General features: G+C 42.4%; 1 protein-coding gene across 1 annotated transcript in view; it reads left to right on the top strand.

Annotated features, from left to right (window-relative positions):
- LOC144504716 (utrophin-like) overlaps window positions 1–26,882 on the top strand; it is a 631,247-nt gene that overhangs the window by 87,759 nt on the left and 516,606 nt on the right. The window contains 8 exon segments of the mRNA XM_078230463.1: window positions 3,580–3,672; window positions 11,570–11,647; window positions 14,720–14,812; window positions 15,170–15,342; window positions 19,605–19,720; window positions 20,791–20,954; window positions 22,588–22,791; window positions 24,049–24,230. Coding sequence (XP_078086589.1) covers window positions 3,580–3,672; window positions 11,570–11,647; window positions 14,720–14,812; window positions 15,170–15,342; window positions 19,605–19,720; window positions 20,791–20,954; window positions 22,588–22,791; window positions 24,049–24,230 — 1,103 coding nt within the window.

Consider the following 26,882-nt stretch of genomic DNA (forward strand, 5'->3'; position numbering starts at 1 on the left):
CTATATCTACTTTCTTCTTGAAATCAGACAACGTTTTGGCCGTAGCTACATTCGGAGATAGTGAATTCCACACATTCACCTCTCTCTGGGTGAAAAAATTTCTCCTCACCTCAGTTCTAAAAGATTTACCCCTTATCCTCAAACTATGATCCCTAATTCTGGACTCGCCCACCATTGGGAACATTCTTTCTGAATCTACCCAGTCTAACCCTGTTAGGATTTTATAAGTTTCTATGAGATCCCCTCTCATTCTTCTAAACTCCAATGAATATAATCTTAACCAATTTAGTCTCTCCTCATATGACAGATCTGCCATCTCAGGAATCAGCCTGGTAAACCTTCACTGTACTCCCTCTAAAGCAAGGACATCCTTCCTCAGATAAGGACATCAAAACTTCATACAATACTCCAGGTGTGGCCTCACCAATGCCCTATACAATTGCAGCAAAACATTCCTACTCCTATACTCAATCCTCTTGCTATGAAGGCCAACATACCATTTGCCTTCTTTACTGCCTGCTGTAGCCGTGAGCTTTCTTTCAACAACTGATGCACGAGGACTCCAAAGTCCTGTTGAGTATTCACCTCTCTCAATTTACAGCTATTCAAGTTACAAATCTGTCTATTGCTACCAAAGTGGATAACCTCACATTTCATTATACTGCACCTGCCGTGCAGATGCCCACTGTCCAAATCACACTGAAGCATCTCTGCATCCTCCTCACAGCTCACTCACAGCTCACTCTCCCACCAACTTTGTATCACCAGCAAATTTGGAGATAATACATTCAGTTCCCTCTTCCAAATCAAGAGGTGAGGCCACATTGGATTTGGTACTGGGAAATGAACCGGGCCAAGTGTTAGATTTGGTTGTGGGAGAGCACTTTGGAGATAGTGACCACAATTCGGTGTCTTTTGTTATTGCAATGGAGAGGGATAGGGCCGTACGGCAGGGCAAGGTTTACAATTGGGGGAGAGGTAATTATGATGCGATTAGGCAAGAATTAGGGGGCATAAGTTGTGAACAGAAACTGTCAGGGAAAGGCACTCATGAAAAGTGGAACTTTTTCAAGGAACAAATACTGGCTGTCCTTGATAGGTATGTCCCTGTCAGGCAGGGAGGAAATGGCCGAGTGAGGGAACCATGGTTCACGAAAGAGGTGGAATGTCTTGTGAAAAGGAAGAGGGAAGCCTATGTAGGGATGAGAAAACAAGGTTCAGATGGCTCGATTGAGGGTTACAAGTTAGCAAGGAACAAGCTGAAAAAGGGGCTTAGGAGAGCTAGGAGGGGACATGAGAAGTCCTTGGCGGGTCGGATCAAGGAAAACCCCCAGACTTTTTACTCTTATGTGAGGAATAAAAGAATGACCAGGGTGAGGTTCGGGCCGGTCAAGGACAGTAGTGGGAACTTGTGTATGGAGTCAGTAGAGATAGGAGAGGTGATGAATGAATACTTTTCTTCAGTGTTCACCAAGGAGAGGGGCCATGTTTTTGAGGAAGAGAAGGTGTTACATGCTAATAGGCTGGAGGAAATAGATGTTCGGAGGGAGGATGTCCTGGCAGTTTTGAATAAACTGAAGGTTGATAAGTCCCCTGGGCCTGATGAAATATATCCTAGGATTCTTTGGGAGGCAAGGGATGAGATTGCAGAGCCTTTGGCTTTGATCATTGGATCCTCGCTGTCCACGGGGATGGTGCCAGAGGACTGGAGAATGGCGAATGTTGTTCCTCTGATTAAGAGAGGGAATAGAAATGACCCTGGTAATTATAGACCGGTTAGTCTTACTTCGGTGGTTGGTAAATTGATGGAAAAGGTCCTTAGCGATGGGATTTATGACCATTTAGAAAGATGCGGATTAATCCGGGATAGTCAGCACGGATTCGTGAAGGGCAAGTCGTGCCTCACAAATTTGATTGAATTTTTTGAGGAGGTAACTAAGTGTGTTGATGAAGGTAGGGCAGTTGATGTCATATACATGGATTTTAGTAAGGCGTTTGACAAGGTCCCCCATGGTCGGCTTATGATGAAAGTGAGGAGGTGTGGGATAGAGGGAAAGTTGGCCGATTGGATAGGTAACTGGCTGTCTGATCGAAGACAGAGGGTGGTGGATGGAAAATCTTTGGACTGGAGGCAGGTTGCTAGCGGAGTGCCACAGGGATCAGTGCTTGGTCCTCTGCTCTTTGTGATTTTCATTAATGACTTAGAGGAGGGGGCTGAAGGGTGGATCAGTAAATTTGCTGATGACACCAAGATTGGTGGAGAGTGGATGAGGTGGAGGGCTGTTGTAGGCTGCAAAGAGACATAGATAGGATGCAAAGCTGGGCTGAAACATGGCAAATGGAGTTTAACCCTGATAAATGTGAGGTGATTCATTTTGGTAGGACTAATTTAAATGTGGATTACAGGGTCAAAGGTAGGTTTTTGAAGACTTTGGAGGAACAGAGAGATCTTGGGGTCCATATCCACAGATCTCTAAAGGTTGCCAGTCAAGTGGATAGAGCTGTGAAGAAGGCCTATAGTGTGTTAGCTTTTATTAACAGGGGGTTGGAGTTTAAGAGCCGTGGGGTTATGCTGCAACTGTACAGGACCTTGGTGAGACCACATTTGGAATATTGTGTGCAGTTCCGTCACCTCACTATAAGAAGGATGTGGAAGTGCTGGAAAGAGTGCAGAGGAGATTTACCAGGATGCTGCCTGGTTTGGAGGGTAGGTCTTATGAGGAAAGGTTGAGGGAGCTAGGGCTGTTCTCTCTGGAGCGGAGGAGGCTGAGGGGAGACTTAATAGAGGTTTATAAAATGATGAAGGGGATAGATAGAGTGAACGTTCAAAGACTATTTCCTCGGGTGGATGGAGCTATTACAAGGGGCCATAACTATAGGGTTCGTGGTGGGAGATATAGGAAGGATATCAGAGGTAGGTTCTTTACGCAGAGAGTGGTTGGGGTGTGGAATGGACTGTCTGCAGTGATAGTGGAGTCAGACACTTTAGGAACATTTAAGCAGTTATTGGATAGACACATGGAGCACACCAGGAAGATAGGGAGTGGGATAGCTTGATCTTGGTTTCAGATAAAGCTCGGCACAACATCGTGGGCCGAAGGGCCTGTTCTGTGCTGTACTGTTCTACGTTCTATGTTCTATATAATGTGAACAGTTGGGGTCCTAGCACAGATCCCTGCAGAACCCCACTAATCAACAGTGGCAAAGGGAACTTGCTCTGTCATCATGGATCCTTCTGCTTGCTGCACTTGTAAGGCTATTTCCATAATAATATTTTACAGGACGCTGGGAATATTATTTTTCAATTCTAAATAATTGAAAGTCGGAAGAGTTATTTTTGATTGTTCATCAGTTTTGTTAAGAACTTCACTTGATCCAGCATTAAGAAAAGATTTTCCCAGTCTTATAAAAATCTGCTTTCATCAGTGGAAATCATGTGTAAATGAAGCTACAAATTTCCTCTGAGATGCAGCTGTGATCCGGAACTGATGAATGCAAGTTCTGAAGACGATTTCAAAGAGCAATTCTGCAGCACATTGTTTAAAAATGGGAATTTTCTGAAGTGTGTTTCTGCTGCAGGGTGGAAAGATACCAATCAAGGATCTGTTTACTGATCTCCGCGATGGCCGAAAGCTCTTGGATCTTCTGGAAGGACTCACGGGGAGTGTATTGGTGAGTTTTCATTTTAATAATAGTGTACATGTTGTATATGTGATACAGAATAGAACACATTTTACTTTGAAACCTTTATTTAAATCTTTATTTGAACAGGCACTGCATTTCTGCTCTCTACCTTAGAGTTAGATCATGCTGCAGAGCTTCAAATTCCAATACCTTATGGTACAGATTATTTTAGATGGAGGCAGTTTTGTTCTGTATCATAGAATCATAGAATCCTTCAGCGCAGAAGAGGCCCTTCGGCCCATCGAGTCTACACTGAAATCTGATGTCCACATTAGAAACACCTGAACTCCCACCTAATCCCATCTGCCAGCACTTGGCCCATAGTCCTAAATGTTATGATGTGCCAAGCGCTCATCCAGGTACTTTTTAAAGGATGTGATGCAACCCGCCTCTACCACCCTCCCAGGCAGCGCATTCCAGACCATCACCACCCTCTGGGTAAAAAGGTTTTCCTCACATTCCCCCCTAAACCTCCTGCCCCTCACCTTGAATCTGTGTCCCTTTATGACTGACCCTTCAACTAAAGGAATAGTTGCTCCTTATCCACTCTGTCCATGCCCCTCATAATTTTGTACACCTCGATCAGTCCACTCCTCAGTCTTCTCTGCTCCAATGAAAACAACCCAAGCCTCTCTTCATCACTTAAATGTTCCATCCCGGCAACATTCTGGTGAATCTCCTCTGCACCCCCTCTAGTGCAATCACATCCTTCCTGTAATGTGGCGACCAGAACTGCACACAGTACTCTAGCTGTGGCCTCACCAAAGCTCTACACAACTCCAACATGACTTCGCTGCTTTTGTAATCTATGCCTCGATTGATAAAGGCAAGTGTCCCGTATGCCTTTTTCACCACCCTACTAACATGCTCTTCCGCCTTCAGAGAGATCTGCGGACAAACAGGCCAAGGCCCCTTTGTTCCACAGAACTCCCTAGTGTCCTACCATTCATTGAATACTTCCTTGTCAAATTACTCCTTCCAAAGTGTATCACCTCACACTTTTTTGGGTTAAATTCCATCTGCCACTTATCTGCTCATTTGACCATTCTGTTTATATTTTCTTGTAGCCCAAAACACTCCACCTCACTGTTAATCACTCGGCCAATCTTTGTATCATCTGCAAACTTACTAATTCTACTCCCCACGTAGTCATCTATATCATTTATATAAATGACAAATAATAGGGGTCCAACACAGATCCCTGTGGTACGCCACTGGACACTGGCTTCTAGTCACTAAAGCAGCCTTCTGTCATCACCCTCTGTCTTCTACAACTGAGCCAATTTTTAATCCACTTTATCAAATTACCCTGAATCCCATGTCCATTTACCTTTTTTACAAGTCTCCCGTGTGGGATCTTGTCAAAGGCTTAGCTGATATCCATATAAACTACATCGACTGCACTACCCTCATCCACACACCTGAAAAAATTCAAACAAATTTGTTCGGCGTGACCTCCCTCTGACGAAGCCATGCTGACGATCCCTGATCAAGCTTTGACTCTCCAAGTGTCCTTGAGAAATTTCTCCAATAGTTTTCCTACCAATGATGTGAGACTCACTGGTCTTTAGAACATAGAACATAGAACAGTACAGCACAGAACAGGCCCTTTGGCCCACGATGTTGTGCCGAGCTTTATCTGAAACCAAGATCAAGCTATCCCACTCCCTATCATTCTGGTGTGCTCCATGTGTCTATCCAATAACTGCTTAAATGTTCCTAAAGTGTCTGACTCCACTATCACTGCAGGCAGTCCATTCCACACCCCAACCACTCTCTGCGTAAAGAACCTACCTCTGATATCCTTCCTATATCTCCCACCACGAACCCTATAGTTATGGCCCCTTGTAATAGCTCCATCCACCCGAGGAAATAGTCTTTGAACGTTCACTCTATCTATCCCCTTCATCATTTTATAAACCTCTATTAAGTCTCCCCTCAGCCTCCTCCGCTCCAGAGAGAACAGCCCTAGCTCCCTCAACCTTTCCTCATAAGATCTACCCTCCAAACCAGGCAGCATCCTGGTAAATCTCCTCTGCACTCTTTCCAGCGCTTCCACATCCTTCTTATAGTGAGGTGACCAGAACTGCACACAATATTCCAAATGTGGTCTCACCAAGGTCCTGTACAGTTGCAGCATAACCACACGGCTCTTAAACTCCAACCCCCTGTTAATAAAAGCTAAGTAAGAAGTTTAACAACACCAGGTTAAAGTCCAACAGGTTTATTTGGTAGCAAAAGCCACACAAGCTTTCGAGGCTCTAAGCCCCTTCTTCAGGTGAGTGGGAATTCTGTTCACAAACAGAACTTATAAAGACACAGACTCAATTTACATGAATAATGGTTGGAATGCGAATACTTACAACTAATCCAGTCTTTAAGAAACAAAACAATGGGAGTGGAGAGAGCATCAAGACAGGCTAAAAAGATGTGTATTGTCTCCAGACAAGACAGCCAGTGAAACTCTGCAGGTCCACGCAACTGTGGGAGTTACAAATAGTGTGACATAAACCCAATATCCCGGTTGAGGCCGTCCTTGTGTGTGCGGAACTTGGCTATCAGTTTCTGCTCAGCGACTCTGCGCTGTTGTGTGTCGCGAAGGCCGCCTTGGAGAACGCTTACCCGAATATCAGAGGCCGAATGCCCGTGACCGCTGAAGTGCTCCCCAACAGGAAGAGAACAGTCTTGCCTGGTGATTGTCGAGTGGTGTTCATTCATCCGTTGTCGCAGTGTCTGCATAGTTTCCCCAATGTACCATGCCTCGGGACATCCTTTCTTGCAGCGTATCAGGTAGACAACGTTGGCCGAGTTGCAAGAGTTGGCCGAGTTGGCCGAGTTCCAACGTTGTCTACCTGATACGCTGCAAGAAAGGATGTCCCGAGGCATGGTACATTGGGGAAACTATGCAGACGCTGCGACAACGGATGAATGAACACCGCTCGACAATCACCAGGCAAGACTGTTCTCTTCCTGTTGGGGAGCACTTCAGCGGTCACGGGCATTCGGCCTCTGATATTCGGGTAAGCGTTCTCCAAGGCGGCCTTCGCGACACACAACAGCGCAGAGTCGCTGAGCAGAAACTGATAGCCAAGTTCCGCACACACAAGGACGGCCTCAACCGGGATATTGGGTTTATGTCACACTATTTGTAACTCCCACAGTTGCGTGGACCTGCAGAGTTTCACTGGCTGTCTTGTCTGGAGACAATACACATCTTTTTAGCCTGTCTTGATGCTCTCTCCACTCCCATTGTTTTGTTTCTTAAAGACTGGATTAGTTGTAAGTATTCGCATTCCAACCATTATTCATGTAAATTGAGTCTGTGTCTTTATAAGTTCTGTTTGTGAACAGAATTCCCACTCACCTGAAGAAGGGGCTTAGAGCCTCGAAAGCTTGTGTGGCTTTTGCTACCAAATAAACCTGTTGGACTTTAACCTGGTGTTGTTAAACTTCTTACTGTGTTTACCCCAGTCCAACGCCGGCATCTCCACATCAATAAAAGCTAACACACTATAGGCCTTCTTCACAGCTCTATCCACTTGAGTGGCAACCTTTAGAGATCTGTGGATATGGACCCCAAGATCTCTCTGTTCCTCCACAGTCTTCAAAAACCTACCTTTGACCCTGTAATCCCCATTTAAATTAGTCCTACCAAAATGAATCACCTCACATTTATCAGGGTTAAACTCCATTTGCCATGTTTCAGCCCAGCTTTGCATCCTATCTATGTCTCTTTGCAGCATACAACAGCCCTCCACCTCATCCACTACTCCACCAATCTTGGTGTCATCAGCAAATTTACTGATCCACCCTTCAGCCCCCTCCTCTAAGTCATTAATGAAAATCACAAAAAGCAGAGGACCAAGCACTGATCCCTGTGGCACTCCGCTAGCAACCTGCCTCCAGTCCAAAAATTTTCCATCCACCACCACCCTCTGTCTTCGATCAGACAGCCAGTTACCTATCCAATCGGCCAACTTTAGCTCTATCCCACACCTCCTCACTTTCATCATAAACCGACCACGGGGGACCTTATCAAACGCCTTACTAAAATCCATGTATATGACATCAACTGCCCTACCTTCATCAACACACTTAGTTACCTCCTCAAAAAATTCAGTCAAATTTGTGAGGCACAACTTGCCCTTCACGAATCCGTGCTGACTATCCCGGATTAATCTGCATCTTTCTAAATGGTCATAAATCCCATCGCTAAGGACCTTTTCCATCAATTTACCAACCACCGAAGTAAGACTAACCGGTCTATAATTACCAGGGTCATTTCTATTCCCTCTCTTAAACAGGAACAACATTCGCCATTCTCCAGTCCTCTGGCGCCATCCCCGTGGACAGCGAGGACCCAAAGATCAAAGCCAAAGGCTCTGCAATCTCATCCCTTGCCTCCCAAAGAATCCTAGGATATATTTCATCAGGCCCAGGGGACTTATCGACCTTCAGTTTATTCAAAACTGCCAGGACATCCTCCCTCCGAACATCTATTTCCTCCAGCCTATTAGCCTGTAACACCTTCTCTTCCTCAAAAACATGGCCCCTCTCCTTGGTGAACACTGAAGAAAAGTATTCATTCATCACCTCTCCCCTCTCCTATCTCTACTGACTCCATACACAAGTTCCCACTACTGTCCTTGACCGGCCCGAACCTCACCCTGGTCATTCTTTTATTCCTCACATAAGAGTAAAAAGCCTTGGGGTTTTCCTTGATCCGACCCGCCAAGGACTTCTCATGTCCCCTCCTAGCTCTCCTAAGCCCCTTTTTCAGCTCGTTCCTTGCTAACTTGTAACCCTCAATCGAGCCATCTGAACCTTGTTTCCTCATCCCTACATAAGCTTCCTTGTTCCTTTTCGCAAGACATTCCACCTCTTTCGTGAACCATGGTTCCCTCACTTGGCCATTTCCTCCCTGCCTGACAGGGACATACCTATCAAGGACAGCCAGTATTTGTTCCTTGATAAAGTTCCACTTTTCACTAGTGCCTTTCCCTGACAGTTTCTGTTCACAACTTATGCCCCCTAATTCTTGCCTAATCGCATCATAATTACCTCTCCCTCAATTGTAAACCTTGCCCTGCCGTACGGCCCTATCCCTCTCCATTGCAATAACAAAAGACACCGAATTGTGGTCACTATCTCCAAAGTGCTCTCCCACAACCAAATCTAACACTTGGCCTGGTTCATTTCCCAGTACCAAATCCAATGTGGCCTCACCTCTTGTCGGCCTATCCACATATTGTGTCAGGAAACCCTCCTGCACACACTGCACAAAAACTGCCCCATCCGAACTATTTGACCTACAAAGGTTCCAATCAATATTTCGAAAGTTAAAGTCCCCCATGACAACTACCCTGTGACCCCCACACATATCCATAATCTGCTTAGCAATTTCTTCCTCCACATCTCTATTACTATTTGGGGGCCTATAGTAAACTCCTAACAACGTGACCGCTCCTTTCCTATTTCTAACCTCAGCCCATATTACCTCAGTGTGCAGATCCCCCTCGAAGTGCCTTTCCGCAGCCGTTAAACTATCCTTGATTAACAATGCTACTCCTCCACCTCTTTTACCAGCTTCCCTACACTTACTGAAACATCTATACCCCGGAACGTCCAACAACCATTCCTGTCCTTGGTCTACCCACGTCTCCGTAATGGCTACAACATCGTAGTCCCAAGTACCAATCCACGCCCCAATTTCAGCTACCTTGTTCCTGATGCTCCTTGCATTGAAGTAGACACACTTCAATCCACCTTCCTGTCTACCGGTACCCACCCTTGACCCTGATACCTTCCCCAATACCTCACCACCCTCAACACTGACTTCTGGACTACAACTCCTTTTCCCACTCCCCTGACAAATTAGTTTAAACCCCCCTGAAGAGCCGTATCAAATTTCCCTCCCAGGATATTGGTGCCCCTCTTTAGTTCCCTGTTTTATCTCTACAACCCTTCTTAAATAGTGGAACCAAATTAGCTGTTCTCCAGTCGTCTGGCACCTCCCCATGGCCAGAGAGGAATTGAAAATTTGGCTAAGAGCCCCTGCAATCTCCTCCCTTGCCTTCGGCAGGAGCCCAGGGCACAATTCATCTGGACCTGGAGATTTATCCACTTTTAAGGCTGCCAACACCTCCAATACCTTGTCCTTCCCTTCTCTGTAGATTAATATACATGAGGATTGTGTGGAGAATGCAAGGGGCTCCTTGGTAACTGTGACTAACAACCATTAGTCCTTGCTTGGTTATACTGAAGTTGAAAGATATGGGTGCGTTTAGACTGATCATAAGAATTTTTAAAGTTAATATTTACATTTATGCAGAAGATTTTAATGATTTTGTGTTTATATCAAAGGCATTTTGCATTAGCAGTAATAACTTTGCTCCTCGGCTCTCAATCCACAAAAATTGCACTCTTACTCCTCCCTGGGTTCTAAGTAAAAATCATACATACTCTTTGGGTGAAATCTTGAGCCTGCATTTGCCGTTTGTGCATATGTTGCCAAGAACACGACTTTGGATCTTCCTCACCCCTCGCCTGCAATGTCATCAGGTTCACACCCGTGGTGGGCGTGAATCTGCTTTGCATGTATTAACATGCATTTTAATCTTATTAACCCGCCGTCCCCCACTGTATCTTGACTCTCTGCCAGATATTGACACCACACTAGACGTGAATCTGTCATGGGGGTCTCTTCTGGGGACGTAAAGGTAAGTATAGCCCCGGGGAGAGGGACATAGTTAGGCAGTGCCCCTTGGCACTCTCCCATGGCACAAGTTGGCACTGTCAAGTTGGCACCATGCCAGCTTGTGTGAAGGGGTAGGACCCAGTGGAAACCTCAATGGGGCAACGGGGTGGTTAATGCTGTTGTGCAACATAAATGCAAGAAATACACCCCCCATAAGATCTGGTGAGAAAACCTGCCTGTTTCTCTCGAGAGAAACATGCTCGTTTTTAGTCAGATCCTGACACTTTGCCATTTTCTGGTAAGATTCTGCCCCACAACTTGAATAATGTGTGCTGTTTTGGTCTCACTTGCAAGTGGAGAAGAGGTTTACTAGATTGATACCTGGAATGAGTGGGTTATCTTATGAGGAAAGGTTGGGCAGACTAGGCTTGTATCCACTGGAGTTTAGTAGAGTGAGGGGTGACTCGATTAAAGGATATAAAATCTGGAATGGTCTTGACAAGGTGGATGTGGAGAGGATGTTTCCTCTTGTGGGTGAGTCCAGAACCAGGGGACACTGTTTTAAAATTAGGGGTTACCCATATAGGACAGAGGTGAGGAGAATATCTTTCTCTCAAGGTTGTGCAACTTTGGAAATTTCTGCCTCAGAAGGCGGTGGAGACATGGTCATTGAATATTTTTAAGGCAGAGGTAGATATTCTTGTTGGGCAAGGGAATAAAAAGTTATGAAGGTAGATGGTGATGTGGAATTCAAAACACAAACTGATTAACCATGATTTTATCAAATGGCAGAGCAGGGTTCAAGGGGCCGAATGGCCTCCTTATTCAGTTTGTGTATTTATAACTACTTTCAGCTCTTTGACTGATAACTGCCACTTTAGACAGCTCCCTGTCCAACTAGGCTTTACAGCAATTAATGTTTGAAAGTAAGAATGTAACGTAATCCAAATTTGAAGTCAAGAAAAGTTGATCAGAAATTCCCATCCAAACCAAATTCCCAACTCCTCACTCCATCAATGTCTTACTCAGATATAGTTTGGTGTCTGCGTGCCTCTTTCTCCAGTATAATTACAGAAACAAGTTTGGGAATCATAGCCTTCTGAGTGACTTTAATTGCAGTTTACTTAAATCCATTCATAGCTTCCATTTGACATGTTTCTTTTTTAAGATTTCTCTTTTCTCCAACAGACTAAAGAACGTGGCACCAGCAGGGTACATGCCCTCAACAATGTTACTCGAGCATTACATGTACTACAGCAGAATAATGTGAGTCGCTTTAAATATCAGATCTTTACCTTATGATGCATCCTTTTTAATCTTTCCAATTTTGGATGCATTGTATGTGATGTCTATTTTTAAGAATGAGGTAACTTTGAGAATTTTCTTTTTACGTGGTCTAATGCAGGGTGTCCAACTTGTGGCCTGAAAGCTCAAGGGTCTGAGCAACTAAGCCCAATTTCAGTGCATTTCTTATGTTTCACTACTGTCGTCTCAGGAGGCTTGAAAAGCATTGTTTTTAGCATTGTGGCCAAATTGGCAAGAAAGGCAAGATCTCGCTGGCAAGATTCACAATTTCTGGGTTTCACCAGATCTTGAGCCGCTGCCACCATTCCCATGTAAGACAAGAGATGTAATTGCTGGGCCTCTGACGGAAATCTTTGTCTCTTCATTGGACACAGGTGAGGTCCCTGAGGATTGGAGGATAGCGAATGTGGTACCGTTATTTAAGAAGGGTAGCAGGGATAACCCGGGTAATTATAGGCCAGTGAGCTTGACATCCGTGGTAGGGAAGTTGTTGGAGAGGATTCTTAGAGACAGGATGTATGCACATTTAGAACGGAACAATCTCATTAGTGACAGACAGCATAGTTTTGTAAGAGGGAGGTCGTGCCGTACAAATTTGGTGGAGTTTTTTGAGGAAGTGACAAAAACGGTTGACGAAGGAAGGGCAGTGGATGTCGTCTATATGGATTTCAGTGAAGCATTTGACAAAGTCCCTCATGGCAGGTTGGTTAAGAAGGTTAAGGCTCATGGGATACAAGGAGAGGTGGCTAGATGGGTAGAAAACTGGCTTGGCCACAGGAGACAGAGGGTAACAGTCGAAGGGTCTTTTTCCGGCTGGAGGTCTGTGACCAGTGGTGTTCTGCAGGGCTCTGTACTGGGACCTCTGCTATTTGTGATATATATAAATGATTTGGAAGAAGGTGTAACTGGTGTTATCAGCAAGTTTGTGGATAACACAAAGATGGCTGGAGTTGCGGATAGCGATGAACATTGTCGGACAATATAGCAGGATATAGATAGGCTGGAAAATTGGGTGGAGAAAAGGCAGATGGAATTTAATCCAGATAAATGCGAAGTGATGCATTTTGGAAGAACTAATGTAGGGGGGAGTTATACAATAAATGGCAGAGCCATCAAGAGTGTAGAAACACAGAGGGACCTAGGTGTGCAAGTCCACAAATCCTTGAAGGTGGCAGCACAAGTGGAGAAGGTGGTGAAGAAGGCATATGGTATGCTTGCCTTTATAGGACAGGATATAGAGTATAAAAGCTGGAGTCTGATGTTGCAGCTGTGTAGAATGCTGGTTAGGCCACATTTGGAGTACTGCGTCCAGTTCTGGTCGCCGCACTACCAGAAGGACGTGGAGGCTTTAGAGAGAGTGCAGAGAAGGTTTACCAGGATGTTGCCTGGTATGGAGGGTCTTAGCTATGAGGAGAGATTGGGTAAACTGGGCTTGTTCTCCCTGGAAAGACGGAGAATGAGGGGAGACCTAATAGAGGTGTACAAAATTATGAAAGGTATAGATAGGGTGAACAGTGGGAAGCTTTTTCCCAGGTCGGAGGTGACGATCACGAGGGGTCACGGGTTCAAGGTGAGAGGGGCGAGGTATAACTCAGATATCAGAGGGACGTTTTTTTACACAGAGGGTGGTGGGGTCCTGGAATGTGCTGCCAAGTAGGGTGGTGGAGGCAGACACGCTGGCATCGTCTAAGACGTACCTGAATAGTCACATGAGCATTCTGGGAATGGAGGGATACAAACGAATGGTCTAGTTGGACCAATGAGCGGCACAGGCTTGGAGGGCCGAAGGGCCTGTTTCCTGTGCTGTACTGTTCTTTGTTCTTTGTAAGGAGAGCGTGGGCTCAAGATCTCCCCCAATGAAATTGCTCAAATTACCTGTTGAAAAGAAAAATGGAAATGGATTATAATGCAGTGATTTAGAAGGGAAATGAACATCATGTGAAGATTTCAAATATGTAATGCTAATTCTAGTTAGCAGTCAAATCATTAGTTCAAGGACTGTATGCTATTGCAATTTTATAACTTGCAAAATCATTTGATAAAGGTTGAATGATAGATTTAACATCAAAATACTTGTGGGTTTCCTTTCGTAACCACCCAGCTTGTTCACAAAAATGTCTCCCACCGGCACTTGAAGACTTGTATGCTGTCACCGCTGTGACTGGTGACGTACATGTGGTGACTAACATTGGCTGCTCCAAATTGCTTTGTGGTAAACGTTGACTCTCAAAATTTTGATGGGGGATCTTGGTGGTGGTGACTACACTGAAAGTCAAGGATTGATGAATAATGGAAGTCACAAGGTGGCCAATATCTGGCACCTGTGTGACATTACCCTGCAAACTCATGCTGGGATGTTATCCCAGTCATGCTGTCGGATAGCATTGGCTGCTTCATTATTGGGTGCGTTGCAAATTGGATTAAACACTGTAGAATTGTCAATAAACAGTCCCACTCCTAACTTAATTAATTAGGGAAATTCTTAATGAAACAGCTAAAGGTGGCTGAGGTAAACATGGTACCTGAAGGAACATCTGCCATGATGTCATATCTTTCACACCAAAACCATGCCAATTACATTATGTATGACTCCTGACTGCTGGGATTTCCCCTTGTTTTGCTTTGCTAGGGCTCCTGAGTGCCCTTCTCAACATCTTAATTCAACATTAAAAACTTCATGTTGAGAAGGGTATGGAAGGAATTGTTGGTTCATTTCCTATCATTAGCTAATCCATTTCTCTGAAAGTTAATGTATACAGTATGATGTAGTACGAACATATGAACAAGGATTAGGAGTAGGCCATTCAGCCCCTCGAGCCCGCTCCACCATTTAATGCGAACTTGGCTGATCTGATAGTAACCTTAAATCTGCACCTCGCTAACCCAATAACCTAGCTCTTGTTTGTGATGAACTTTGAACGGATACAATGCTTTTGCCCTTTGAGATTAACTTTTGAGATGGATGCTGAATTTAGTGAATTTTGAAAGATTTTAGTTTCTGTAAAAGTTATTCCTGTTTCTTTCTTTCCCCAGGTGGAGCTGGTAAATATTGGTGGGACTGATATTGTAGATGGAAACCATAAACTGACGCTTGGGCTTATTTGGAGTATCATTTTACACTGGCAGGTGAGTAAATAGCTGCCAGCTCAAACCATCCTGCTTGTTCATTTACTGAAGGGTTCTGATGTAACTTTTACAACCAATAGTAAGGAAGCTACCAAATACATTTTAACAAATCACTCCTTCACACATATGACATGATCATCATCTAATGCAGTGAAGGTAAACCTGACTGAAGAATCTTTAATTATAAGGCAGCAGTTAGAGTGAATAAGATGGTCCGTCAGAGAACTAAATGGTTGAGCTGTCTCAACAAGCATTTTTCTATTGTTCCCCAGCTTCTGCCCGAGCTTGAAGTTGTTTCACTTTAGCCTTCATTATGAATTATTTTAACCTGATTTATTATATTGTATGTTGATACAGGTCAAGGATATAATGAAATCTATAATGTCAGATCTGCAACAGACCAACAGTGAGAAGATTTTGCTGAGCTGGGTCCGTCAGTCAACACGACCTTACAAACAAGTTAATGTTTTGAATTTTACAACCAGCTGGACTGATGGACTTGCTTTCAATGCCATTGTTCATAGGCATAAGTAGGTATCAGCCAATAATTATGCAAGCAGATGTGCTTTAGCATATAACATATTGCAGAATTTTAGATATCTGTGACACCAAATGAGAACTGGTTGAATTTTTAACCTTCAAGTCCATTGCTGCGTGGAGACATCATATGTAGGCACAGTGTTAATTTTTGCATGTATGCTGGCAACATCCAGCTCTGTCTCACCGTCTTATCTTTTGTCTTCTCCACTGTTGCTAAATTATCAGAATGTTAATTTGACCTCTAGTACTGGATGAGTGGAAATTTTCTCCAATTAAATATTGGGAAGAATGTTTTTGTTCCCTTCCCCAAACTCTATTCCCTTATCAGCTCCATCCCTCTCCCAAGCCAGTCTGTTCATAACTTGATGTCCCATTTGATCCTGAAATGAGCTTCTGACCTCATTTGCACCAACTCCAAGACTGCCTATTTCCACCTCCATAACATCACTCGACTTTACCCCTCTCTCAGATCGTTTGCTGCTGAAACCCTCATCCATGACTTCATTACCTCTAGACTCCACTATTCTGACGTGCGCCTGTCCAGTTTCCCACATTCTGTCCTCCATAAACTTCGGGTTATTCAAAACTTTGCTGCCCATGTCATAGCTGGCAGCAATTACCATTTCCCTATCATCTGTGCGCTTGTTGACCTACAGTGAGATATTGCACTTTGGAAGGACAAGCCAAAGAAGAATGTACAGGGTAAATGGTAGGACTCTGAAGAGTGCAGTTGAACAGAGGGATCTGGGAATACAGGTACAGGATTCCCTAAAAGTGGCGTCACAGGTGGATAGGGTCGTAAAGAGTGCCTTTGGTACATTGGCCTTCATAAGTCGGAGTATCGAGTATAAAAGTTGGAGTGTTATGGTAAGGTTATATAAGGCATTGGTGAGGCCGAATTTAGAGTATTGTGTACAGTTTTGGTCACCTAGTTACAGGAAGGATGTAAATAAGATTGAAAGAGTGCAGAGAAGGTTGACAAGGATGTTGCCGGGACTTGAGAAGCTGAGTTACAGAGAGAGATTGAATAGGTTGGGACTTTATTCCCTGGAGCGTAGAAGAATGAGGGGAGATTTGATAGAGGTGTATAAGATTTTGATGGGTATAGATAGAGTGAATGCAAGCAGGCTTTTTCCACTGAGGCTGGGGGAGAAAAAAACCAGAGGGCATGGGTTAAGGGTGAAAGGAGAAAAGTTTAAAGGGAATATTAGGGGGGCTTCTTCACGCAGAGAGTGGTGGGAGTGTGGAATGAGCTGGCGGCTAAAGTGGTAAATGCGGGACTTTTAACATCTAAGAAAAACTTGGATGGGTTCATGGATGAGAGGTGTGGAGGGATATGGTCCAAGTGCAGGTCAGTGGGACTAGGCAAAAAATGGTTCAGCACAGACAAGAAGGGCCAAAAGGCCTGTTTCTGAGCTGTAATTTTCTATGGTTCTATGGAACATTTCATTATGTTAAAGGTGCTGTGTCAATATAAGTTGCTGGATCAGATGGTAGGCTGATGATTTGGTTAAAAAAAACAAGGTGTGAAAAATAAGGAATTTCTACAAATGTGATTTCAAATTAAAATTCAGTTTTGTCTGTAATTACACTTTCAGAATTGTGATGCATTATGTTTTTCCAGTGACAGAATTGAAAAGTCTGCCATTTTAATTTTGGTGTGATTCATAAAGGATTAAAGCCAGGTTGAGTTGAAAGATGACAGTCTGGCTGATGTAAATCTGCTGGTATAATTTAGGAAAGCCTGGACATCCAAATATTTATTGTTAGCATTATTCTTCGGTGAAAGAACATCCCATGGTTTTTCCTCAGTATTATTTTGGAACAGATTAAGTTGTTCCCAGGCAGACACTCCAGTACATTAAATTGAAATGTAAACAGAGGGCAGATCTTACGAGAAGTTGGCAAAGTGTCAGTTCTGTTGAGAAAGCCAGTGTGGAATTCTCCAGCTCCAGTGCCTGTTTTCTCTCCAGATGTTGCGCCTTTAACTGCAATAAAAGAGTGGGTGCAGTTGCGCCGTCACTCTGGCAGGGATCAACCCTGACATCCCCTTGCCTTTCAACCCCAGATCATCTCTGGCCTCCTCATTGCTTTTCGTGTCTGTGTCGGTTGGTACTGACAACCTGGCACTACCAACCTGTGCCAGGATGGTGCTGAGGGCTTTGCCAGGGTACTGCCTGGCCATGCCCCTTTCCCCCCGGAGCGAGACTGACCTTTGATCCCCGGAAGAATCCCCACGACAGGTTTACGTCTGGGTGAGCCTGTTGCAAACCTTGCCGACAAGATGTCATATTGACGAGGTATGAAAATCTTGTGAGGGTGGAAAATCTGGCGACGGGGGTGTTTAATTATATTTAAATTTATTAAAGTGTATTGAAATCAGGTTTATGCCCTGATTACGTTGCCGGTGAGGTGCGACGAAAATCAGAGATCACAGTCATGCCGGTGAAATTTGCAATTTCCAGATTTCACAGAATCCTGAGGCCCCGCTGATGATCCCGTGTCGGTTTAAAATTCCATATTTTGAAACATATCTGTGACATCTTTACTTATCTGAGAGATTCATTGTTTACTTCTGTTGTTACGATCAAATGTTGGAGGATTATGAAATTAAATCAAAGAGATTAAACTGGACCAGTTCTTTGGTTCCCCTGCAGCCACTGTAGATGAAAATGGACAAAGGAATTCCATGGAAAATTAACTACTGCCCATGGAATATTATGGTCAAGTTCCTTAGTTCAGGTGAAGTTATCCTCAGCGTAGGAGACACAACTATTGTATTCAGGGAAGAATAATTAAATCTCCAGATTATTGTGAATTTGCTTGTTTTGCTAAAATCTGCTTACCTGTTTACTGTTTCTAAACCGGTTTGATAGCTTATGAGTTACATTCCTGTTCCTCTGCTTTCCTTAATCATTGAAATCATTTGAAGCCATGTGATACATCTGGTAGCCCAGAACAGTGAGATAGGTTTCTGTTCAATCCCTGGCCTCTATAGTTACCTAATTATTGGGTATCTCGTTTGTGGAGAGTGAAGGTTCGCTTTGTGAAGTGATCTTTGAGCATTCAACGTGAGGAAATCCAAAAACATAATGTTTATTTGATTTGTTCAAGTTCTTGCCTTTTTCCTTCTCCTTCTGCACAAGTGTAAGGTGCACTAGTGCCTCAACCATGAGAGATGGGGAGGTTTTGATGGTGAACATCGACTGGCTATTCAACTCAGAGCATCTTAACCAAGCCTGATTCTGTCTCCACCCAGCACTCATGCCCATTCATTTTTACCAGTGGTCACTGGATAGGAGTGGGCCCTTGCCAGTTTTTTCTTTCCCAAACCCTTTGTGGTTTTATGCCTCAAAGATTAGCTGGCTGAAATTATCCAATTTAAGGAAGAGCAGTGAGTGAACGTGGACCTTACTGGGCTGTAGACAGTTGCATGGAGCCCAAACGCCTGATATTTTCATTATATTTAATAACTGTTTGGGATAAAGATCCCCTCCACTGTGTCCTCTGGTTTGTAATATAACACTGAAGATATTGTATGGAATAGTAAGAAATTATATTTTTGTTTGTATGAAATTAAACAGTGGATAAAATTCACTCCAGCTATGGGGAGGGGTTGCTTTTGCAGGAAGTTACCATATTTTGTTTTTGAAACCTTTTTAGGATCTTAACGGGCAGCACTTCCTTCTCACATTGTGAAGATGTTGCTGCACTTCCCAGTTACAAGGAACTAATGTCAACCATAATAGTAAATTAAATGTCAAAATCAGCTTCCCGTTTTCCTCTTTTCCCCTCTAACTTGCAATTATCTAAGAATACAATCACTGAAATAAGCCACTTAACTGAACAGTTCTTTTCTAAGTTTCCATATCACACGTGTACTTTGTAGCAGGAGGGTGCAATCATTAGTGGGAATGTTTGTTCTTGCTCTGTTTATATCACCAGTAAGTTCTTGTATTTGAACCAGGGTCATCACAGCTGATTATCATCCTATTATTACCTGACATTCACACACATGTCATTGTGTCGTGGTGAAGGATTGGTGATGGTGCTTTTTCTCAATTGTGATAACTTCTCCTTTACCAAAACTGAGTACAGATCAGGAGCTGAGCCTGGGAACCTGCTGGTATTGTGTGGCTCAGTGACCACTGAGATCTAGGAACTGCCCATAATACTTTGTTTGTAATTTAAAACTATTCCTTGACATCATTTTGTTTTCTAATTGATTGTTTTAAAACCGTGTCTCTTCCAGACCAGGCTTGTTCAGTTGGGATAAAGTTTTGAAGATGTCTGCAGGGGGACGCCTGGAACATGCTTTTGACATGGCTAAAAAGCACCTGGGGATCGAGAAACTGCTGGATCCTGAAGGTTAGCCATAGTTTGGTGTTAGTCTGCCTGACACATCTGTCTTACCAAGTACAGTGAATTCATTCTGAATGATATAAGTGGGTGAGACTAAGCAGTGCCACAAAATATTCGACGTCTGCTCAAAACATTAACTCCATTCTCACAGATGCTGTCACACCCGCTGAGATTTTTCAGCATATACTATTTTTGTTTTTAATTGGTGTCCTTTTGTTAAACTTCACTGAATTTTGGAGAAAGTGTTATGTTGCTGCTATGTGATGATTTGAGTGAGGGTCCATCGATTCAATCTGGTTCAATATTGTTTAGGTGAATGGACTTAGCATTGGCTTACGAAGCACCCCCTTACCGTTCCACATTTAGGTTTTGAAATCTGTAATGTTGCTGCACATCTCTTGTGAGAGAAACTAATCAAACTCCTCTGAATTTGAAGTCATTACCTCAGCCTCAGTTTGGTACATTTGCTTCAGCTCTTCAAAAGTTGCCTTTTAGAGAATGGGGCAAAAACATTGAAATAAAAGCAAAATATTGCAGGTGCTGGGAATCTGAAATAAATACAGACAATGCTGGATAAGCTCTTTGATTTGTGATTTGATTTAATTTATTATTGTCATGTGTATTAGTATACAGTGAAAAGTATTGTTTCTTGCGCGCTATACAGACAAAGCATACCGTGCTTTGAGAAGGAAAGGAGAGTGCAAAATGTAGTGTTGCAATCATCACTGGGGTGTAGAGAAAGATCAACTTAGTGCGAGGTAGGTCCATTCAAAAGTCTGATGGCAGCAGGGAAGAAGCTGCTATTAATTACAGACTAGATTAGATTTTAAGAGCAAATTTAAGAAGAAGAATAGCACTTTAAACTGGTGCTGCCAGACCTGCCGAGTTTACCCAGCATTTTCTGTTTTTATTTCTGGTGAAAACTTTAGTGGGCAGATGCAAAGCACTGAATTTTTGAAGTGTGCCTAGTCCTCATGGGTACCATGCAAACGCTTGAATAAACCGTACATTTTATGTTACATCCCTGTGGTGTTTGTCAAGGCCTCCATTTCTGATTTATGATACTTTTCACCCAGATATTGCTGTTTCTCTGCCTGACAAGAAATCCATCATCATGTACGTAACCTCTTTATTTGAGGTGCTCCCTCAACAAGTTACTATGGAGGACATCCTTGAAGTGGAGACTCTACCAAGGCAGTACAAAATTGAACATACAGACAGTCCTTTATCCCGTCAGAAGGTATGGAACTGCTGGTTATCATGTAGCGATGCTGTAATGCCCTAACTATGTTAGGGGTGTGGGTTTTAAACAAAAAGAAAAGATGTGGTTTGCAAAGTAGATATAAACTAACAACAAAGTTTTTATTGGAAGAGATATTTTCTGAGCACAAACTCAAACTAAATTGCAGGAGCCTGTGTAACACCCTAATGACATCACCATCAAATCATGTCATCAGCTTTTAAAGCAATCATGCGACTTCTTAAATCTTTGATATCCCGCCCACTTTACTTCTGTGGTCATGACAACAAATTGCTACAATGTTAAACATAGGATCAATAATATTCTAGACACAGTACTATGCATCATCAATAAGAAAGTCACCCAAGAGGACATCTATTCCTCTTTGGTTACATATGACTTTCTGGAATTTGGCTGCCCTTGACACTAGAAGTATGATCAATATTCGAAATGTGAAGACCTACAATGTTTCTTCTTCTACTTAGAATCTTTTCTTGATATTCTCGATGAAACAAAATCCTGACTTGTTGCCAATTTTCTTTTTTAATGCCCTAATTATGTTACGTGTTGTGGGTTTAAAAAAAAAGAAAACATGTGGTTTGTACATGTAGATTCAAACTAACAAACAACGAGGTTTATTGAAGAAGCTATTCTCTGCACGGAATACAGACTGAACCTAAACAGCAAGAGCCTGTGCAGCACCCTAATCACATCACTATCAAATCATGTGACTGGCTCTTAAAGCAATCATGCACCTTCATAAATATATAACAGAAGTACACAGTGCTGTGAGTTCTGGGGTGAGGTTAGTGAATTACTCAACCAGAATCCTGGTTCTATATGGTGTCTCACCATTATTTGACTTATTTTGCTGCTACGTTACTTCATACATGGCTCTGAAGCATATGCACAATATTGCTGAACTCATGCCCATGTACAACGTGATCATACACTAGGGAACCTATTTTTGCTTCTCATAGCTCTTTTCCTATTTATCTAATCCTCATTGAGAGTTACAACTGACTATGCAGCATGTCTAAGTAATATGTCATGGTGGCCATGGTGGTGATGATGCTTTTGCATTAAGTTATTGTGTCATTAATCTTATATAAGTTATAAATTTTGGTCCTAATGGATGCAGTATATAGGTTACTAATTGCAATTGGTTAGAGTACTTCAGCTTTAACCTATAAGATGGGAGTTAGTGAGCATTTATTAAGCAGAAAATATTAAAGAAGGTGTCCAGATGGCAGTCTTTCGATCTTGCCTGAACCCTGAGCATTAGCTGTCTTGACTTTGAGGTCCAGACAACTCAACCCTACTGCGGATTCTTTCTCCTTTGCCCTGTTTGAGTTTTGAAAGTCTCAAGGTTTGGAAAGGGCTGTATTGACTGCAGTTTATAAATTCAAAATCCTAATCTGCTTGTATCTGTGACTTGAGATGTTTGTAGATTATTTGTGGTCCTTAAAGATTAGAAGTACAAACCTCTGCAGTTCACAAAAGCAAAGGACTTGGAGACTCCAATTTGGAACAACTCCTGGGCCAGTTGATTAATTTAGATGTTCTAAACTTAACTTACAAATGAACAGTCATTAATATTAAAAGGACTTTTCTTCTTCTATTCTTTGATTAGAGTGTGACCTCTGGAAAGGAATCATTGTGCTCTCAGGCTGAAACTTCCAGCACAGTGCCTGAGATGGATGTGGATTTGGACAGTTACCAGGCAGTTTTGGAGGAGGTTCTAACGTGGCTATTGTCTGCTGAAGACACTCTTCACATGCAAGGTGACATCTCCTTGGACGTTGAGGAGGTGAAGGAGCAGTTCCATATCCATGAGGTAATACAGATACTGCATCAGGAACAGCTAGTTTTGGTCTTGTACTAAATCTTTGGTAACGAGAATAAAATAAATTGTAGTTCACATTTATTATAATTAGGGCTGTGGAAATGCTTTAAACTAAACGAGGGGAGTGGGGTCTAGTGAAGGGAGGTTTAGAGATCTAAAGAACAAAGTTGAGGTAATCGAGTTGTGTTGCAATTTGGGTAAAGGCATGAAGAGTGTGGGGGAGACAGAGGATGGGATTTTACAGCCTCGCTCTACCCGAGACCGGAAAATCCTGCCCAAGGTCAACAGACCATCCCATTGTCTGCCCCTTGCCCGCTCCAACCCCCGTGGTGGGCAGGATGGTAGAATTCTGGTGAGAGTTTAATGGTTATAGTGCATCATCTGAGTGAATTTTCTTTCCTCAAATCCCCTCTGAATCTCCTGCCACTTACCCTAAAACTATGCCCCCTATGATTGACCCCCTCCGATATATCAGCAGTTTAGTGTTTTGGAGCCAGTTGGAGTTTAAATTGTTGAAATGTTTCTGCATAATCACTGTTCATGACACTTAACATTATGTCTTAGACACAAACCTCGAACTGATTATCTCCTCTCTCCTCTCCCCACCACCCCCAAAGTAGTCAAATAGTTTAAACTCCCGTGGTTTAACATTAAATGTGTTTGTATCTGTGTCAAAATAACTTGTAAAGTAATTTTATATGAACTTGTTAACCATTGCTATTAGCAGAGAAAATATCTCACAGTCAGTAATTAGATATTTCTTCATTTAAAAAAATGAAAATGATATCTGCAGGGCAGTGGCGGTAAGTTTGTTATGCAGTGGTATAACTTTCTAGAAAATCAATTTGATTTATCTCTTTGAGAAAGGCGCTCGGATTTTTATTATCTTTATTCTAATACCTTTATAACAACCTAGGTTATTGTCCTAATAATGGATTGAAAAGATCATATGGTTTGATTTTTAAAAATTACAGCAATATATTTTTGGGGGTTTAAAGCATTTTTTATTCCATAATATTGTGATTTAGAATAAAAATAATTTATTTTTAAAAGTCAGAAATAGTCAAAGCACAAGATCTATGAATCTAAGATAAGCTAAGATACTTCCTGAGGTTATTCTTGTGCATCAGAGTGACTTGTTATTGGGCTTTGAATGATTGTTTGGTATGATTACATATCTGTCAGTGGTGGAGTTAGTTAAAGATGTATTGAACAATTTAATCGTTACTTTCATCCTTCTTGACCTAGGGATTTATGATGGAGCTCACTGCACACCAGAGCAATGTGGGTAATGTACTTCAAGCTGGAAACCAGCTCATTGCACAGGGCAATCTGACAGAGGAGGAAGAGAATGAGATCAGAGAGCAGATGTCTTTGCTTAATTCTAGATGGGAAAACCTGAGAGTTGCCAGCATGGACAGACAAGCCAAGTGAGTGTGAATGACTGTTCAGACTAAATGTCTTTAACATTGGAGCTTAAGACCATTGTTATCTGTAACAGCTTTTGAATTAAGACATGTTATGGCTGAGTTGGAGAAAGGCTTGGTACTTTAATTTTCAATAATATTGCTTAACTTGATCTCTGACTTGAGTGAAAACCCATCAAGTGTTTAAAGCACTGAGATCCATGAATGTGCCTGACCAAGCCTTTTGCAGTTAAGCAATGTTTCCTCCCTGTTGTATTCCAGGCCCTTTGAGATAAGAACTAGCATTCCATCAGCCTCTTTGATTATGTTTTGTATCTGTGTACTAGGTTTTAGTTATTTGTGTAGCTGGGCACCCAAATCTATCTGTTTCCCCACAGCTCCTGTTATTGGCCAGGAGTTTGCTATGGTAATTGTGTTGAAACTGTCAGCATTTGCTGTCGTTACTCCACTTAAACTGGCTACAGCTTCCGAATTTGGACATGTACAGAATAATGTGAAATCCAGAAGTTGTTGTCATTGGGCTGCATCTCTCTATAGGCTGTGCTGTACACCTTCCCACAAGATTGTAATCTAGGGATTCCAATCTAACACTGTTAGTTTCACTTTAAAATCCTTGGATAATGTCGCACCTTGATGAATGAAGTGTAAATGGGTTTTTAATGGTGTTCTAACTTCATTATTATTGCTGGGCACCTTCGTTGGCTCAGAAAAGCTAATTTTATGTTTGTGGAATGTCAAATTTCTCCACAATGATCAAACATTCTGCATATTCTTAAACTATTTTTCTCGTAAAAATATTTTATCTTTATTTTCGCTTTAATCTTAATCCCGTCACATTAATTTGTCATCTGAAAATTCAAATTGAAATATTTAAAATGCTTTTAACGGGATTTTCACAATAACTTCATTACAGTGTGAATGTAAGCCTACTTGTGACTAATAAATAAACTTTACTAAAAATTTATGGTTTTCTGATGGTGAATACTTCAATTTAATTGGTCGTCTACTTGCTTAGTGACATCACTGCTGCTACATGCCAGGACATCCCCTTGACTTGGCACCAGATTTAAAGTGTTGTCAGATGAGGATAAGTTCCTGCTGTAGAGATTGCTTGATTGTTGCAGTCAGCAGCATACAGCCGTCTTTCTGCCAACTCCAACCGTATAATTAGGAAATTATTCCATTTTATCCAGTTCAAAGTGGATGATCTTGCACTTCCCCGTATCGATCTGTATCTGTCAGTTTTGCTCTCCCATGGAACATGACAAGATTTGATAAAGGTACATTATGAAATCTTAGCATCACTAGGCTTTTTACTCCTAGGTTCTGTGTATCCCAACAATGTATTTGCTTCCTTTATTGATTTAATATATTGTCTTGAGATTAAAACTAATGAGATTAATATTACTTCTAGGTCCCCTTTTAAGCCTTTCCCCACAAATTCTAGGTACATTATAGTGAAAATGCCAGGATAATGCTTTTGGGTTATGGTGTGGGTGGCACAGTGGTTAGCACTGTTGCCTCGCAGCACCAGGAACCTGGATTCGATTCCTGGCTTGGGTGACTGTCTATGTGGAGTCTGCACGTCTCCCCATGCCTGTGTGGGTTTCCTCTGAGTGCTCCAGTTTTCTCCTACAGTCCGAAAGATGTGCTGGTTAGGTGTATTGGCCATGCAAAATTCTCCCTCAGTATATCCGAACAGGCGCCAGAGTGTGGCGATTAGGGATTTTCACAGTAACTTCTTTGCAGTGTTAATGTAGGCCTACTTGTGACATTAATAAAAAAAAGACTATGATTGTAGATTTCTTGCTGTTATACAGTGTAGCCATTTTCATATTTTGTCTCACTTTAATTCTCCCTCTATTGCCTTTGAATATGTATACATGGGGAGGTATCTATTCCTAGTAGGTGTGAAGCTTTCATGAAAAATATATGTGAAATCAGCTGCTATTACTCTGGTGGAAGGTCATTGTTTTTTAGAAGTTATTTATTTACTGATTCAAGCACTTGATGCTTGGTGATCAGTGCCGGCTGCTGCAGCAAGACAAGGCTGAAGCACGTTGTATATGTGCAAGGCCAAGTCAGAGAAGGGAAACCAGGCCCCTCTATTGTAAGTATATTCTCAGGTTCAGCTGCAGTGTTTGATCTTCTCCATAGGAAGATACAGCACAGAAGAAGGCCATTCAAACTGTAATGCCCGTGTAGGGTCTTTAAAAGGGCAATCCAATTGGTCCCTGCTCTTTCCCAATGCCCTTCAAATGTCTTCCCTTGAGGTATTTATCCAAAAAAGACATGCACTTATATAGTGCCTTACACCAGCACTGGACATCTCAAAGGGCTTTACAGCCAATGAAATACTTCTGAAATATAGTCCATGTTCTTTTGTCCCATTATAGAATCCCTACAGTGCAGAAGAAGGCCATTCAGCCCCTCGAGCCTGCTCTGCCATTCAATAAGATCATGGCTGATCTTTTCACGGACTCAGCTCCACTTACCCGCCCACTTACCATAACCCTTAATTCCTTTACTGTTCAAAAATCTATCTATCTTTGCCTTAAAAACATTCAATGAAGTAGCCTCAACTGCTTCACTGGGTAGGGAATTCCACAGATTCACAACCCTTTGGGTGAAGTTGTTCCTCCTCAACTCAGTCCT

This window comes from Mustelus asterias, chromosome 15 (genome assembly GCF_964213995.1).
Source record: "Mustelus asterias chromosome 15, sMusAst1.hap1.1, whole genome shotgun sequence".
NCBI lineage: Eukaryota > Metazoa > Chordata > Chondrichthyes > Carcharhiniformes > Triakidae > Mustelus > Mustelus asterias.